The sequence below is a fragment of the Gracilinanus agilis genome, chromosome 4 (assembly GCF_016433145.1).
Source record: "Gracilinanus agilis isolate LMUSP501 chromosome 4, AgileGrace, whole genome shotgun sequence".
NCBI classification, from domain to species: Eukaryota; Metazoa; Chordata; class Mammalia; order Didelphimorphia; family Didelphidae; genus Gracilinanus; species Gracilinanus agilis.
The window spans coordinates 2,953,570-2,972,015 of NC_058133.1; the positions used below are offsets into that span (position 1 = coordinate 2,953,570).

General features: G+C 44.4%; 1 protein-coding gene across 1 annotated transcript in view; it reads right to left on the reverse strand.

Moving 5' to 3' along the window:
* Positions 1-18,446, reverse strand: part of LOC123244975 (serine/threonine-protein kinase TNNI3K) — a 131,629-nt gene that overhangs the window by 18,537 nt on the left and 94,646 nt on the right. Inside the window, exons 10-11 of the mRNA XM_044673658.1 lie at positions 15,000-15,094; positions 14,536-14,685 (exon numbers count right to left, since the gene is read on the reverse strand). Coding sequence (XP_044529593.1) covers positions 14,536-14,685; positions 15,000-15,094 — 245 coding nt within the window. The remainder of the gene's footprint in view (positions 1-14,535; positions 14,686-14,999; positions 15,095-18,446) is intronic.

Sequence of the window (18,446 nt, forward strand, 5' to 3'; positions counted from 1 at the left end):
TTTTTATGGGCCAGCATGAAGAAGTCCACTCTTAAGAGTCTAACTTCATTAACCAACCAATTTATGAGGCAGAAGCCCCAGGCATGGAAAGTTAATTAAGAGTTGCTTTTTGACCTCTTGAGAAGTCAATGGGATTACCCATACTTTCTAGGGAGAAAGATATGAAGAATGAAAAGTTCCCACCAAAGACTCTAGTTATTGAGGGGCTCCCTTTATTATCTTTCCAACCCCCTTACATGAAGGAATCAGGTAATAGGTCTATCCTTGGGCAACATATGCAACAGGGTCCCTACTGAAGTGGCATGAAACTTAGCCAAGGTCTCTCCTGACGTGCTTAGAATCTTTAGGACAGGGATGCCTAACCTGGGCCATGTGAACTTTGTATAGTTTGATAATGATTTCAACATAACTTGTTGCCTTGTATGCATTTAAAACACTATTCTGAGAAGAGAGCCATAGGCTTCGACAAATGGCCAAAGAGTTCTGAGACCCAGACAGTTAAGAACCTCTGGCCTTCTTTAGAGCAAGCAGATCAGAACCTGGCTCACAGCATTTCAGATCACTCTAGTAGAATTTCACATGCTGAAATCCAGCAAGGCCTCAGGAAGAAACAGATTGGGCATAGAGCGGATGGCCATGGACTCTCCAGGCTCTGCTCTTTCAAATCATCTAAAAGGAGGGAGCTCAGAAAGACACATCCCTTGTCTAAGTCTCATTCCATTGTTGTTTTGGGGCTCCATCATCATGGCATTATAGGACACAGATTGAAAGCTAGAAGGTGCCTTAGAGGACACATCACTGAGTCCAGGACGTTTATTTTACATATAAAGAAATTGAGGCTCAGAGAGATTCAGTGATGCCATAGGGTCATGAATTTAGAGCTAGAAGGTACTTAAGGGGTCATGGAGTTCGAACTATTCTTTGAGGGGAAAAGAGATCACATGACTTGCCCAGGGTCATCCAGCTATTAAATATCTGGGGTAGAGTTTGAGACATGGACTTCCTTACTCCAAGTCTACTACTAGTCACTGCATGGCAGATGGTTTTTGTTTTTCTTCCTTTGCTCAGACCCAGACATTTCTTTGGCTTGTCCACAAGGCTTCCGGATGGTGGTCCAGTGTCTGTATTGGAGTTTTTGTTTTCTAGGTTTTTGATGCAACCTCAGAGTCCACCTCAAACCCCCCAAATTTTTGCTCCTGTACTCCACATCTTCTTTTCTTCATGTTTTTGGCTTTTGAGGTGCTAGGTATAAAGCAAAGCATATTTCCCCTGCCATCTGCTTTAGATGGAAGAGTGGGTAAACTCCAGGTGGGAAGAGAAAGGAATGCAAACATTCCCCACATTGGTTATACTTAAAGAGTACAAGCTTGCCTGGCTGGGAGAAAAGAAAAGAGACCAAGAAACTTCACTGCTCAATGTCCAAGAATACATTTTGTCCAGTGTTGCTCAAGAAATTGCATGTTCATACTACACCCATTCCTATTGAAAACTCTAAACAATATAGGAATAGAAGGGCCTTTCCTAAAAATAATAAACAGTATATACCTAAAACCATCATCTGCAATGGGGATAAATTAAAAGCCTTCCCAATAAGATCAGGAGTGAAACAAGGATGCCCATTGTCACCTCTATTATTTAACATTGTACTAGAAACGCTAGCAGTAGCAATCAGAGAAGGAAAACAAATTGAAAGTATTAAAATAGGCAAGGAGGAGACTAAACTATCACTCTTTGCAGATGACATGATGGTCTACTTAAAGAATCCTAGAGAATCAACTAAAAAGCTAGTAGAAATAATCAACAACTTTAGCAAAGTTGCAGAATACAAAATAAATCCACATAAATCACCAGCATTTCTATACATTTCCAACATATCACAGCAGGAATAGTTAGAAAGAGAAATTCCATTTAAAATCACCCTAGATGATATAAAATATTTAGGAATCTATTTGCCAAGACAAACACAGGAACTACATGAACAAAACTACAAAACACTTTTTACACAATTAAAACTAGATCTAAACAATTGGAAAAACATTAATTGCTCATGAGTAGGATGAGCTAATATAATAAAAATGACAATCCTACCCTAATTAATTTACTTATTCAGTGTCATATCTATCAAACTACCAAGAAATTTTTTTTACTGAATTATAAAAAAAAACTATAAGAAAGTTCATTTGGAAGAACAAAAGATCAAGAATATCAAGGGAAATGATGAAAAAAAATGTGAAGGATGGGGGCTTACCAGTACCAGATCTTAAATTGTACTATAGAGCAGCGGTCATCAAAACAATATGGTACTGGCTAAGAGACAGAAGGAAGGATCAGTGGAATAGACTTGGGGTAAATAACCTCAGCAAGCTAGTTTATGATAACCCCAAAGAGCCCAGTTTTTAGGACAAGAACTCACTATTTGACAAAAACTGCTGGGAAAACTGGAAAACAGTATGGGAGATATTAGGTTTAGATCAACATCTCACATCCTACACCAAGATAAATTCAGAATGGGTGAATGACTTAACTATAAAGACGGACTCTAAGTAAATTAGGTGAACATAGAATAGTTTAACTGTCAGATCTAGGGGAAAGGAAAGATTGTAAGACCAAGCAAGAGATAGAGAATATTACAAAATGTAAAATAATTTTGATTACATTAAATTAAAAAGGTTTTGTATAAACAAAACCAATACAACCAAAATCAGAAGGGAAGCAACAAATTGGGAAAAGATCTTTATAACGAAAACCTCTGACAAAGGTCTAATTCCTCAAATTTATAAGGAGCTAAATCAATTGTACAAGAAATCAAGCCATTCCCCAATTGATAGATGGACAAGGGACATGAATAGGCAATTTTCAGATGAAGAAATCAAAACTATCAATAAGCACATGAAAAAGTGTTCTAAATCTCTTATAAATGCAAATCAAAACAACTCTGAGGTATCACCTCACACCTAGCAGATTGGCTAACATGACAGCAAAGGAAAGTAAGAAATATTGGTGGAGATGTGGAAAATTGGGACATTCATGCACTACTGGTGGAGTTGTGAATTGATCCAACCATTCTGAAAAGTGCCCAAAGGGCTTTAAAAGACTGCCTGCCCTTTGATCCAACCATACCTCTACTGGGTTTATGCCTCAAAGAGATAATAAAGAAAAAGACTTGTACAAAAATATTTATAGTGGATCTTTGTGGTGGCAAAAATATCGGAAAATGAGGGAATGTCCTTCGATTGGGGATGTAGTATCTGTTGGTGATGGAATATTATTGTGCTGAAAGGAATAAAGAACTGGAGGAATTCCATGTGAACTGGAAAGACCTCCAGGAATTGATGCAGAGCGAAATGAACAGAATCAGGAGAACATTGTACACAGAGATGGATACATTGTAGCACAATTGAATGTAACTAACTTTTCTACTAGCAGCAATGCAATGACCCAGGACAATCCAGGGAAACTTTGGAGAAGGAATGCTATTCACATCCAGAGAAAGAACTGTGGGAGCGGAAACACAGAAGAAAAAGGACTGTTTGATTACATGGTTTGATGTGTATATGACTGGGGATGTAGACTCTAAACAATCACTCTAGTGCAAATACTAATAATATGGAAATGGGCCTTGATCAATGACACATGTAAAACCTAGTGGAGTTGCTCATTGGCTATGGGAGGGGGGTGGCAGGAGGGGAGGGAAAGAGCATGAGTCATGGAACCATGGGAAAAAATTCTAAATTTATTAATTAAATAAACTTAAAAAAAGAAATTGTATTTTCATAAGCATATTCTTTGGAATTATTTTCAATGAGTCCTATCACTTAGATGGCCCCCTTAATTTTGTTACTAGTCTGAGGTTTTTAGAATGGCTTCCCCAAATAACAAATATAGCTTTTCGCATTTAAGTGAATGGCACACATTTTCACATAACCTGGACTTATTCAACACTGCTTGGCAGGGACTTAGCAGCACTTGGTCAGTGAATACTGCTCCAAAATTCCATAACTAAATCATCATAATTCCTTTTTCCCCCAAATGCTATATTTTACTCCCACATGTACCTAATGCTACCTTGGACTCATGATCACATCAATGTGTTACATTTCCATAATAAGGCTTTAGAGAGACAGCTGGTGGTGCAGTGGATAGAATGATGAGCTTGAGTCAGGCAGATCTGAATTCAAATCTAGCCTCAGAGACTTAAAATCTATATAACCTCAGGCAAGTAACCTAATTCCTGTCTGCCTCTGTTTCCTCAGATGTAAAATTGGTATAATAATAGCACCTACGTTATAGGGTCATTGTAAAAAGATGCTTAGTCCAGCACCTGGTGCTTAGGAGATGCTGAATAAATGCCCTCCCTCCACCATCCACTAATGTGGCTTATAACCCATCTATACTTTCTCCTTTGTGTAATACAGGACTTTGAGTGTACTTATTGGATTTGTGTGATGGTCAGTGACAATCCCTCATAAATGCTCTCCATAAGGAATCTACTTGATGCAACAGAAGTAGCTCTGACTCTTTCTTCCTTTTTCCCTTCCTCCCTCCCTCCCTCCCTTCCTTCTTTCCTTCATTTCTCCCTCCCTCCTTCCCCCTTCCCTTCCTTCCTTCCTTCCTTAATTCCTTCCTTCCTTCTTTCCTTCTTTCCTAAATTCTTTAAATGTCAAAACAGAACCTGGGTTATCTAGTAATTGGTGCCAACTCGACACATTTGGGTTCTTTTCCTTTTCCAATCACATATTCTGAGAAATCTATTTTATGCCAACTTTGGCATGCAAGTTGTCATCAGTGACACGCTAAAACTCACTTGAATCCTCCTTTGCAACATTCCATTGCTCCTTGGGCCAACCACGATTTTTATTTTTCAAAGATCGTGGTGTTTCATGATTCTTAGTTAAATACTTTTATATAGTGGATAAAACATAAAATTTGAAATCAGAAAAATTCGAATTCAGATTGTTGTAGATGCAGACTTGCTGAATGATCTCAGCCAAGTTGCCTGAGCTCTGTGTCTCAGTTTCCTATATCTATAAAGTAGGTGGGTTGAACTCAGTAGCTGCTAAGGTTCATTTTAGCTTGAAATCTTCTCCACATTTCCTCTGTAAAAGGGAATTAATAATATCCATAAGTTCTTATGAGATTCTTGTGGAAAAAGGCATATAGGAAGGAAAAAAGAGGGAGGGAAGGAAGGAAGGAAGGAAGGAAGGAAGGAAGGAAGGAAGGAAGGAAGAGGAAGGGAAGGGAAGGGAAGGGAAGGGAGGAGAAAAGCATTTATTAAGCACCTACTCTGTTCTAGACCCTTTGCTAAATGCTCTATAAGCATCACTTCTTTGTAATCTTATAATAACCCAGGATGGCAGGTAGCCATTTTGTAGTTGTTGAAAATGAGGCAGAGATTAAATGTCTTGTCTAGGGTCACAAAACTTGTTTTAGAATCCAAATTTGAACTCAGATCCTCCCAACTCCAGGCCCAGTGCATCACCCACAAAAAGTCATGTAATCCAAACCCCTCATTTTAAAAAATGTGAAACCGATGCTTAGGTATTTATCCAGTGCAAGACCACACAGCAAGATAACGGAAGAGGCAGGATTTGAACCCAAGGCCTCTGCTTCCAAATCTGGCATCCTGTATCACATTGTCTCCTTACTGTAGAAGGCATTGTATATGAAACACTTTGAACTTTCTGAAAGTGCTGCATAAATGTCAGTTTTTACCATTATTTTTTAGAGCAAACTGGTTAGAACACTAGGCCTGGAGTCAGGAATATCTGAGTTCAAATCCTGCCACAAACACTTAGTAGGAGTGTGATCCTAGGAAAATGACCTAATTTTTTTTTAACTCAGTTTTCCCAACGGTAAAATGGGGATGACAACGCCACCCCCGTCCCCTGGCTGTTGTGAGAATCAAATGGCACTTTAGTACCTTCCTCAGTTGGCTCCGGTGTTCCCAGAGCCCAGAGGGTCTTTTCTTGGAGGGGGGCTTCAGTGAGGGCTTGGGGCTGCAGGCCTTCTCTTTTTACCCTCAATAATTCACCCCCTCCTCCACCTGTCGAAAGGAATGAAGGCGTCCTAGCTCACCACGCAAGCCCCTTGATTCTGATTGTTTTTGCTCACTTACTTGGTAATTCTCCCCCTCCATCTCCCTGTCACTGCGAGTTAGAGAGCCTGTGCTGTGTCCAAATACTGTACGGGGGGCTAATTCAATCGTGGGCTGGGCTGGGGGGGACTCACTGAAATTACTTTATTGGGAGGCAAAGGCGAGTTTTTCGTTCTGTTTGGGGTCCGGCTGGTTTTCTGACCTTAAATAGTCTGATCTGTCTGAGCACTTTTCATGGCGGACCGTCTCTTTCCAAATCTCCCTGGCAGACAAGCCGTATTGAGCTGTGGGCTCCCTTCTAATTGGCTGCGATCCTTTCAATTCGGCAGCTTCATCTTTAATGCAATGGATGGAAGCTTACTTGCAGGGCTTTTCAATGGGTTTTCCATATTGGTGATCAGGGTCAGGGATTTGAACATAAGCAGGCTTCTGGCTATTTCTTCTGGCCAATTTAAATTGATTCATACAAGTCCTTTGTCCCCCGGGAAAGAGGAGAACAAATCCTAGCGAGGGAGACAGTTATCTCTCTGCTTTCAGATGGAATCGGAGAAAAGAAAAGCGAAGGGGGGGAGGGGGGCTGAGAAGGCAAATGCTCTGGATGGCATAAAACAGGAGAGCTTGGAGGCTTGGCAAAGGCATATTGAAACTTGAACCCGCAGGATTCTCCTTTGAATCAAGGTCGCCGGGGAAATGATTTCCAGGAATTACGTTGAGCCCTTTAGGTGAGCAGGGCTCGAGCAACACAAAGAATGATTACTCTCTGATCCCGGGGGAGCCTTGGGGGACTAAACTATTCTTTGGGGCCCAGAAATGGAAATGAACTCTTCCAGGGCTCTGGGGCATCACTGAGGCCTTCAGGAAGAAAAGGAAAAAATGGCCATGTGGTATTAGTGCGATGACTGGCACACAATAAATGCTTCAGAAATGTGGCGGTGGGGGAGTTCTCTTCACTTAGCCATTCCTTCATTCGCATCCTGCCTTTTGCATTACTATTAGGGATATTCTGAAAAAGGAAATGGGGTCCTCTGAAAGGCGAGCCTCCAAGGAGGTGGGGCTGGTCTCCCCGATATCTTCCGATTCCTTGGCCTCTTCTGGAGGGATGATCCCAGCATTGCTCTGTCAAATGTGTTTTGATTTCATGAACTCACAGCCACCTGGAGAAAGGGAAAGGGAAGGGAACAGCCTGGAAAACGTGTCTTTCTTTTTTACCTATGAGAGAAGCAGCACGTGATTATTCCACTTATTGGAGGGGCAACATACGAATGAGACTCAGTGACGCGGCTGGGAAGGGCCGTTGGAGCCACCATCATATCTCGATGGTCGCAGAAACTCTCTTTGAAGACTCCCGTCCGGTGTGTTCCTTTTCTGCCCCTTCTAGAAACCAGGCCACTGTGGATCCCAGCCTGGAGTCCAGCCCCTCGGCACAGCCAGTCCGGATGGCTGCTTTGTTTGTTCTTTTAAACTCTGGACAAAATTTTTAGTGAAGAAATCTCAGCTTCTGAAGAGAGATTTCTGACTTAAGACTCCCGACGCTCGCTTCCCCTCTCCTTGCTTCTGCTCTGGCCGCTCCTTCCTTCATTATGACTTCCTTCAAGGCGGAGCCCTCAATGAGCTCCTGAAAGCTTTTCCTGTTCACCTTGTTCTTCTGGCTCTGCGATAGCTCCATCTCTGCACCGCCCCTAGAATGGAGGCTCCCTGAAGGTCCGAGTCTGTCTCTGGCGCTCCGGCCCTGGCTCTGAACGTGCCTGGAACAGTCCAGGGTATGAGAATATTTGTCAGCTTTGGGTTGGACGCGGAGCTTCTGCTTCTGCGAATACTGCCGTCTGATTCAAAAAGGAGCCGAGGAGTTTGTCCTCCCTAACCTGCACCTTCAGGGCCAGGCCGAGGGTGGTAGAAGTGCTTGGTTTGGAGCCACGGCCACGACGCCATGACAACGATGGCTCCAGTCACCTAGCCCGTCCCCATTAGGCAAAGTATTTGTCTCCAAACAGCCTGTCCGGTGGTTTGGAGCGTTTGGCTGTGGCCCTTCGCTTTACCTAGTTGCCCACCAATATGCGACAGAACTCCTTCAGGTGTCTTAGGCTGTTCTTATTCTGGTCTTTGCACAAACTCTCAAATGGGCATCAGGTGGGCTGGCTGTGCTGCCAGCAGCCCATGTCTCTATCCAAGTTATGTTGAGGCGTCAAGCCCCAAAAGGCCCAAATGATGGGGGGGGGGGGCGGCACTCCCCCGAAGACTTTCTTTCAATGAGATATTGAGCCATTACTGACCGCTCTTTGGGCTCTGCCATTCGACGGGCTCCAAATCCTTCCCCTCAACCCACAAACTATCCCAAACGTCGGCATTTTGTCCACAAAAAAAATAGCCTGAAAGAATGTCAAAGGCAATGAATGGTAAAATGTCAGAACTTCATGGATAGTCTTCTCCCGATTTACCTGGCTTATGGGGGCGGGGCCTAGACCTGGGGCTCACTAATATCGAGAGCTCCCCGATGAGAAATGACTTTTAGCAAAGCTGAACAGCACATTCTACGCAGCTTATATTCCTAGAGATTAGCTTGGAAGACCAAGGGGTGTGTCAGAGACGGGACTTGAATTCAGGTCTTCTAAGCGTCATGGCTAGCTCTCTAGATAGGACAGCACACTGCCTATCATTCTAATAAGCTGCTGAGAAAAAAGGGGAAAATGGTTAGCCTAGTAGGCCTTGTTCTTGCTGAAGTCATCTCCTTAGGGCCGATGCTCCCCCCACCCCACGGTTTAAAAATATCTCGTCATTCTGTTCATAACAATTTTTTTTCAGGAACTCACAGGCCTAAAATTTTCAAAGTAATCATGCCCCCCCCCCCCCATAGAACACATTGTCCTTCTCTCCTCTCCCATCTCCCTCATTTCTCTATACGTGTCCAGGTCACCATCACCCTTCTAGGCACCCAGACTCACAAGCTTGATCTCTCGTCCTCCATTTCCAATCTGTTGCCAAGTTTGTCACTGCTAACTTTTAACCTGCGTTTCTCCTGATTTCTCCTTCTCTTCACCCACACAAGCACCACCACGGTACAAGCCATCATGACACCACCCTTGGACTATTGTCATTACTTCTGCAATGGCTTCCCTCTCATCTCCAGGGCTTTCTCCACTCAGCTGCCAAAGCGATCATCCTGATGTCCAGTTCTGAAGCCGGCTTCCCTCCCTCCTCCTCCCCACTCCCACTTGACTCCACAGCAGCCAGAGGCTCTCCATTACTTCCAGGACGGAGTGTAAGAATCTCTTTGGGGCTTTTGTAGACCTTAATCATTTGGACTGTTGCTGTCTTCATTCTTCTTATACTTTGGGTCCTTTCACATGCTTCATGATCCAGTGACACCCGGTTCATTTTGCTCCTTCCTTGCATTTTTCTGGGCCGTCTCCCCATCTGACAAGCTCTCTTGCCTCACTTCTACCTCCTGGACTCAGCTTAAATGCTACATTCTCTTCAAGAGACCTTTTATGGTCCCCCCGCTGGTATCTTCCCTCTAACGCTAACTTCCATGTATACTCCACATCTTACATAGACTCAGTTGACTGACGTGTTATCTCTCCCATTAGACTGTTCTTGTTGCCTATTTTGGGTCTCCAGTGTTTGGTGCAATGATATAGCAAAAGCTAAACGGACGCTTGTTGTCTGACTGACTGACTTTTCAAGGAAAATCTGGGGCATGATTTGCCCTCCTTCCATCTTTCTGTACCTCTCCCAATTTCCATTGACAATGGTTCAACAATCATACCTGCAGATTCTTTTGATAGCCACGGCCGTAGCTGATCTTGGTCTAGTGATCTGGACTTACCAGGGGCAGCCAGAGGTTCTGATGGCATCGCCCTAACTTATCTTAAGAGTCAGTTCCCCGTTAGCCCATTGTGCTTACTTTCAGTGCAAAGCGAATTCTCCTTGACCAAAAGAAAAACAAGAGACCCCAAAGAGAGTGAAGTTCTGCCTTATTTATTCTGTCAGTAATCACCATTCCCTGCACCCCTTCACTGACAGCAGTGGTCCTCTGTCTTCTTTGATGCTCTATTTTTCCCATTGTAGCTACCAACCCTTTTCCATTTTTTTTTTTTTTTTGCTTGACTGACCACTGTAGTGGCCTCTCATCTTAAGCACTCCTGAGAGTGTTCTGATAGAGTCACGGTGACCTTTTGCATCCATCTTCTGCTCCAATAATATTATAATGTTGAATATTCTTGCAGTATTTTAAGGATGGCAGATGCTTCACATGCTATCTCATGTGCTCATCCTTATTTTCCTCATCTGGACGTATCTTAAAAGTCTACATTGGTCGGTGAGTCCCCACACGTGTCCATTGTCTTTTTAGACAATGCCCCTTTTTCCTCATCATAAAAAATAACTACTTAATGTATCTCCACGATTTCATCCTTGAGAGCTTCCCGTTCCTCTAGGACTGACTTCTTTTGTATTTTAGTTTATGTGATTCCTACATATCCTTTCTCTGAGCCCTTTGAAATCTTCTTTCTTGAAATCTACAGGAAATGGCAGATTCTAACTGGTCTTTCCTTTCTCTGTCACATCTTCTATGATGGAGGAGTCATCACTAACAATGCTCCCATCATCCTCATTCCATATCCAAGATTCTCTTTATTAAAAAGAAGCAGACACAGAATCAAATTTTCTAGTTTCGGAAGACGAACACAAACAGTCCTTGGTCTCAGCGAGCTCACAGTCTAATGGGGAGACCCCCACGAACAACTATGGACAAACGATACGGACAGGATGAACTGGAAGCCAATCTTAGAGGGAAGGTGCTAGCTTTAAGGAGGCTTGGGAAAGGCTTCTTGCAGAAGGCAGGATTTTAGCTGGGACATGATGGAAGTCAGGCCTAGAGATGAGTTAAGTGAAGAAATTCTAAACTATTCTGGGAGCTCTAGCAAGCCATTTGGTAACTGAATTTCCCAATCATTGTTAGATCACGCTTCTGTTCTAGGCTTGCCATCTGTTCCTTGAGCTTATCTACTGCCTCTTTATGTCCAGGAGGACTTTGGTATTTTCCGAATAGCAATAAAAAGTTTCTCTTTGTTTTTCACTGATCTTTACCTGATTTCCTCGTGTGAATGAATCTCCTTAATGGACACGCCTATTTTGTCTCCTAACTCTTTCTTTCTTTTTTCAGAGTACAGCCCATCCAAACCATAATGACAAAGATGGAGACTACAGTTTTCAAAGTCCTCTCAATACATTCTTTTTGTTGGCTGCCATCCCTCTTAGAATGAACTGCCATGCCAGACTCTGCCTCCTGGATTTCCTGCTTTTCCTTTAGGATTCATCTCAGGAATCAATCACCTTCTCCAGGAAATCCGTCCTGGTCTCTATCCACTAGGACAGTGATGGTGAACCTTTTAGAGACTGAGTGCCCAAACTGTAACCCTCACACTGCCTGTGAGCTGCCCCCTTACTCCAGACAGGGGAGGGAGGAAGTGATCCCATTGGGCTGCTGGGCAGAGGGAAGGCTGAGGAGAGAAATGTCCTCAGGGGCACAGGGAGGTGGGGGGGGGAGCAGCCCCTCCAGCATGCTTGGCAGTGCATGTCATGGGTTCACCAACATGGCCCTAGACTATCACATCTCTTCCCCAAGGTTACATCTGTTTTATTTATGCTTACATGTGTGCACCTCATTTATAATAGAAGACCCTCAAAGGCAGGGATGTTTGAGTTCCACACATATATTAAGTTTTTAATAAGGGCTTAACAATTGTTTGGGCAGTGAGGTGGCATAGTAGATAGAGCTCCAGAACTGAAGTCATGAAGACCTGGGTTCAAATCCAGCCTCAGACAGTATGACTCTTGACAAGCCATTTAACCTTCTTTGCCTCAGTTTCCTTATCTGTAAAATGAGCTGCAGAAGGAAAAGGCAAACTACTCCAGTATCTTTGCCAAGAAAATCCCAAATGGGGTCACAAAAAGTCAGCTGGCTGCAACAACAACCATTCATGATAATCCTCTCAGGTAAAAGGAACATCACGCCCAGGGCACAGATGTAGAAATGGCCTCTAAGAGAAACAGGAGGTGACTTACACACTCACATAGCAAGTCAATGGAGAAGGATTTGTCAGTGTCTTCCAGCTGATCTCATCATCTACACCTCTACCCTGTCCCTCTTCTCAAAAGGATCAACCTTCCACACTTCAATGGATTATTTGATTGTACTCTGCTTCAAGTAAACCTCACTGATACAGACCTCTAGCAACACTTATCTAGCAAGCAGAATGAAACAAAAGAATGGCTGCTCACCATTTGATTTTCTTTGTGCTAAAAAAATGTAAAATGCCCTTCAGGCATTCTTGGGCTGGAACACAAATATTCACAGGAATAATGAAGCGCCATCCTACGGATTACTTGGGAACAAATGAGGCGACCAATACGGACTATGTTCTGTGGGCTAGCAGACAAGTCCACCGAGCCAAGGGATCTGGTTCAGCAATGTTAGACGGCAAGAGAACAATTCATTATTTCACAAAACACAAACTTTTCTGTATTCACTCCCAATCAGCTAAATACCAAGAAAACTTCCCATTTCCCCCCCACCTATCCATGATACAATCAATGCAGCATTGGTTTCTGGAAGGACTTGTGCATGTTAGTGCTCCTTTATCAACCCATTTGCCCCAAAATACCTCTAAAGACATTTATTTGAGAGAGTCGTGATCGAAATGTTTTCTGTAGTGCTTCCGAGTACAGCTCGGAGATTTCTTTGCCTTTTCCTTCTGTAGAGAAGGCCTTTCCCAGTTATCTCTGCATCTTAAGAGGACTCGGAAGGACTCCATCTGTGCCTGCATATCTGGGTCTGTGTGTGCTATTATATGGCCCCAGTCAGGACTAAGACAAGAATGTGAGCTCCTTGAGGAAGGCGCCATTTCTCATTTGTTTCTGTGGTTCCAGAGCTTGGCCTCCTACCATGGAAGCAGTCGGCATTTAAAAGGATTTCCATGTGCTTTTGCGTCATCTCACTGATAGTCCTTTTTTTTTGCTTTGGAGAAGAAGCGCAATGTCGAGGAGAAAGCGCTACCCTTTGGGTCAGAAGAGCTCGGTTCGAATCCTTCTCTTCACAGTTACTAGGCCTATGGACATTGGGACCACTCTGTGCCTTGGTTTCCTTCTCTGTAAAGTCAAGGTGTTGGGCTCAAAGGCTTTCCATGGCCCTTCCAGCTCTGGATCCAGGATCCATGATTGCTCTCTCCCATTGCCAAGGAAGCCTAAGCTCTTCAAACAATTGAGCGATGAATAAGCTCCAGAGGAGGAGCATGGCACGGGAGGAAGAGGATGGGCTCCCAGGCTAATGCTACTGAGCCCAGGGAACGGAGCCAGCCACTTTACTACGCTAAATCTCGGGGTGCCTTTGGATCAGACGTGAATGATAATGTCGTCCCTCCAAAGTTCTCAAAGAGAACAATTTGGGGCGGCTGCAAGCAAAACCTGCCTAATAACGAGAGCAATCTGGAAGTGGAATGAACAGCCTTGGGAGGTCCTTGGCTCCTCCTCCATGGAGGTCTTCAGCCTCTAGTGTCCGGACGATCTTTTACTGGATGCGTTTTGGGGGGATTCTTCTTAGGCACAAACTGGATTTCGACAGCTGCCGAGGCCCCTTCCCATACGGAGATTCTGGAAAGATGGTGTAAAAAGCCCTTTACAGACTTGAAAGCACTGTGTACAAGCGAGCTGCTGCTGATGCCTGGGCGGCAGCAAGCTCACCCTCTGCACCTCCGGCTTTCAACAAGAAACCGATATTTGTTATCTTTCCACCTGAAAGATGGTTTCATGAGTCCGTCTTGAACAGCCTGGGATTCAGCGCTGACACTCGGTACTCCATTGAGTTTATAGCCTGGCGGCGACCAGTCCCTGCCCCTCCCTCTCCTCTCGGTCCGGCGAGCTCCGTTCTGGAAACCTTTTTCTTTCTTTCTTCTCTCCCGCGTCTTCCTCCTGCTCCGTATCTCTCTTCACAACAGCGTCTTCACCAGCGCAGAATCACAGGGCTGGAAAGAAGCTCAAAGGCCATCCGATCGATCCGTCTCTTACCAGGAGACGGAATGGTCAGCCGTCCTTCGCGTGAAGAGCATCAATGGGGGGACGCACCGTTTCACGAGGCAGCCTCGGCGGCTCTTTTGGGCGTTGTTCATTGGGGTTTTTTGTTCTGCTGACGTCATGGCTAACCCTGGCCTCTCTGCAGTATCTGCCTGTTGTCCTTTGGGCTCCATCTCCCCACCCTCCTTCATGCCTCTCCTTGGGTTGGGGGGAAAGGCTGAATGTCTCAGCCCCTCCCCTCTTTACTGGCTTCCCATTCTGATCCTCGGAGGCCCTGCTCCAGCATTCCAAGGGGCCACGAGAAAGCAGAGGAAGAGAGCAGAGGCGACCGCCCAGCCCGGCACCCCCGAGACGCTGCGAGGGGAAGCACGTACCTTTCTCATAGGCCCACATCAGACACGTCTGCTCGTCCTTCTCGCCGCTGGACCTGCTCGGATCACAGGCCACCAGATTCATGTCGGCGCCGTTATCCAGTAAGAACTGCACCAGGCGGATGTGCCCGTGGTAGCAAGCCGAGTGCAACCCTGCAGGCGAGACCAGAGACGCCCCGAGTCAGCCCCGACCGCCACAGAGATGATGGCTGCGCGGAGCCCCAGAGGGAGAACCGATTTCTTCCATAAAGAATCCGTGCTAGGATGGAGCCAGAGCCAGGCGTCATGAGCAGAGACGGTTCTTTCCGGCAGTCAGTCTGCTTCTTTGCCTGCTCTAATTCCTGATAGGATAGAATTACCGCCAACTAAAGTCAGCAGCTTCGAGAGCAGCAAAGGGGGGACCCCCCAGCCTGGCCGGTTGCTCGGGGCCACCAGGGAGATGGCCTTGGGTCACGCTGAGCTCTTACCCGTGTGTCCGTCTCGTCCTTGATGATTGATGCTCAGGACGTTTTGGTCGAGAAGAAATTTAACGAGCTCAATACTCTTGCCGTAGGTACAAGCGCTGTGGAAACACAAGGAACCGGGAATGAGCATCGTGCCTGGTTCCAAAGGAGAGTCCTGATTATTCAGGCAGTAGACAGGAGGTATAGACTAGAGCAGGACGACCAGCAGCCTTTTTCAGGGAATTCACTCAATGGCTCTATTAAAAATAGCCTGGGGGGGGGGGGGTAGATGATCAGTGAAGAGAGACCCAGGGGTCCTGGGCTCAAATCAGGCTTCAGACTCTCCCTGGCTGTGTAACTCTGAGCAAGTCGCTGTGGGAAGCCGTTCTATGTATTAAAGCCTTTGGAGAAATAGGATCAAATTTAGGGCCTGTTATCTGGATTCCCTACGTGACCAATCCAGGCTGAGGCAGTCTTTGTGTTTGGTCCTGGTCACCTGAGCCCCAAAAGGCTCTGGTACCAGCAGGTAGGTTAATCCAAAATCAACTTGATCCCTCCAAGAAGGCTATTAGGAGTCATTTAGAGAAACAGAGTCTATAACAGATATTTTATCTGGATCCCATTACAAAATCATCGGCAAGTAAAACTGTGTGTATGATTTTCTGCACTGCATGTCAGGATGCAGACTGAATGGGCCATCTAAGATAAAAATCTGAGGCTCCTCTTTTGACTCAGTCTTTGATCCCCACCTTTTTTACAATTCTTATTGGAGAGCTTTGAAGTGGCAGACCAGCATCTACTGAGTTAATGATTCCTTTCCTAACAAATGTTAATTAGATAAGAGTGCATATTCAGATTAGAACTGGCTCCTTTAGGATTTGACTGGTGAGCTTCTCCCTGGGATATTTCCTCTCCTGGAATTATCCCCTCCTGAATTGGGGTTTGGAATTTGACCATTTGTCTTTGCATCTGTATTCTTTAGACTTCAATGGATTATACGTGATTTATTGCCCCTTACCAACTGTGACTTTTTTTTACTTGAGAAAGATATATAATAAACTTCGATGCCCGCAGAATTTGGGACAGCATGGGCTAACCACTAGTCTAGTTGTTCTCATTTTCTTTCTCCTGCTTTAACCATCCTATGCCACCACGCCGCTCAGGACCCCAAAAAATCATATAGAGGCATGGCTCCCAATAAGTCGCTTAACCACAACTGCCCAGTTTTTGTCACTTTTCTGCTTTGGAACTGATATTTTTTTATCAAAAAAATTTTTAAACCCTCACTGTCCATCTTGGAATCAATACTGGGTATTAGTTCTAAGGCAGAAGAGTGGTAAGGGTAGGCAATGGGGGTCAAATGACTTGCCCAGGATCACACCGCTAGGAGGTGTCTGAGGCCAGATTTGAACCCAGGACCTCCCATCTCTGGGCCTGGCTCTCAATTCACTGAGCCGCCCTGCTGCCCCCACTTATTATCAATTATAAGACAGAAAAAGGGTTTTTTAAAAAATAGCTTGGGATCACAATAGGTGTTGTGTGGCCATATCACAGATTTTCATTCCATTTAGGCCACGTTTAATTTTTTAAAAACCTAGTTTTTCTTCATAGAAAATCTTTTCTAGCAGTGGCTCTCCATCTTGGGCGTACACGATTAATTTTTTAAATGTGTAGGACTTTACAATAATCCATATTAAAATTCATCTCATTAGATTTGGCCCAATTTCTATCCTATGGATAATCTTTTCTCTAGACTTTATCCTCTGACATGTCCAAGTTGATATATATGTCATTAATGGATTCATCCAAGCTATTGATAAAATGAAAAGCAACGAGCTCAAGGACAGATCATTAGGGCGCAGGACGTAAGAACTGCATGATTGCATCTCTTCATTAGTTTTACTACTTTCTGGATAAAAGTTGAAAGGATGAAAATTTAATTTGAATATAAGGAAGAACTTCCTAATAATTGAGGTTTTCCAAAAGTGGACTAGCTTGCGTCAAGAGGTGGCGAGATCTCCCTTCCTGGAGGGTCTTCCAGCAACGGTCAGAGGATCACTTGTCGAGTATATTGTCTCGGGGATCTTTGATCGTCTGGGTTTTGAACTAACTGGCTGCTGAAGTCCCTTGGAAACCTGAGATTCTGTGACTTGGGATGAGACCATTCAACTAGCTCCAAATACATTCAGTTTTATTGTCACAGAACCCATATCTTTCTTTCTTTTTGAAAAACTCTCACCTTCCATCTTGGAATCAATACTGTGTATTGTGTTCCAAGGCAGAAGATCGGGAAGGGCTAGACAATGGGGGTTAAGTGACTTGACCAGGGTCCCACAACTGGGAAATGTCTGAGGCCAAGACCTCCAGTCTTTAGCCACCTAGTTGTCCACTGACCCATATCTCTTTATCTTATTCTTGGTACCATCTTTCTGGCAGAGCATTGGCAGAATGGAGGGCATTTTTAGAGTGAGCATAATTGGGAGAAGACTAGAGATGATGCCAAGCAAGGATCATTTGCAGAAATTAGAGATGTTTAACCAAAAGAAAGGAAGACTTACCTTGAAGATAGACTAGGGGGACCCATAATCATTGCCTTGAAATGTCTGCAGGCTATCATGTGGAATCGATTGGCCAAAAAAGCACGTATTGCGCACTTGCTATGGACTAGATGTTATGCTAAGCATTGAGGATATAAGAATGCCAAAAGCTAGCCATTGCTCTCAAGGACTTCACTGTTAGATTGCAGTGGCAGGGGGGGGAGGAGCATATCAGCAAAAGAGAAACAAAAACAACAACAAGCAATGTACAGACTATATATATGAGAGAGATATTAGAGGTGATGCAAAGAGCAAAGGCATCAGCATTATGTGGATCAGGAAAATCGGAAAAGCCTTCTTTAAAAAGGTGGGGAGGAGATGAAGGGAACTAGGAAAAGGAGGCAACGAGGCAGAGAATTCCAGGGAAATGCCCAGAGCTGGGAGGAAGGGTGCCTTATGTGAGGAATAACAGAGGCCTTCCACAGTATGTGGAAGGGGACAAGTTATAAGAAGATGGGACAGGTAGAATGGGGCCAGTTTATGAAGGATTTTAAAAGCCAAATAGAAGATTTTGTATTTGATCCTTAAGATAAAGGGGAACCACTGGAATTTCTAATTAGGAGTCGGACATGTTCAGGCTTTGGAGTTAGGAAAATCACTCTGATAACTAACTGGAGGATGAAGTGGGAGGAGGCTTGAGGTAGACATCAAACCTCAGCCTATTACCACAGTATATTTGTGAAGTGATGCGGGCCAGGGCCAGGGTGGTGGCAATGTCAGAGGAGAGAAGGGAATGTATTCAAAAAATGGTACAATTTATTGGATGCTGGGAATAAGAGAATGTGAATGGTTGAGGATGATCCCTACATTGGGAGTCTGTGTGACTGGGAGGATGATGGCACCCTCGACAGTGAGAGGGAAGTTAGGAGGAATG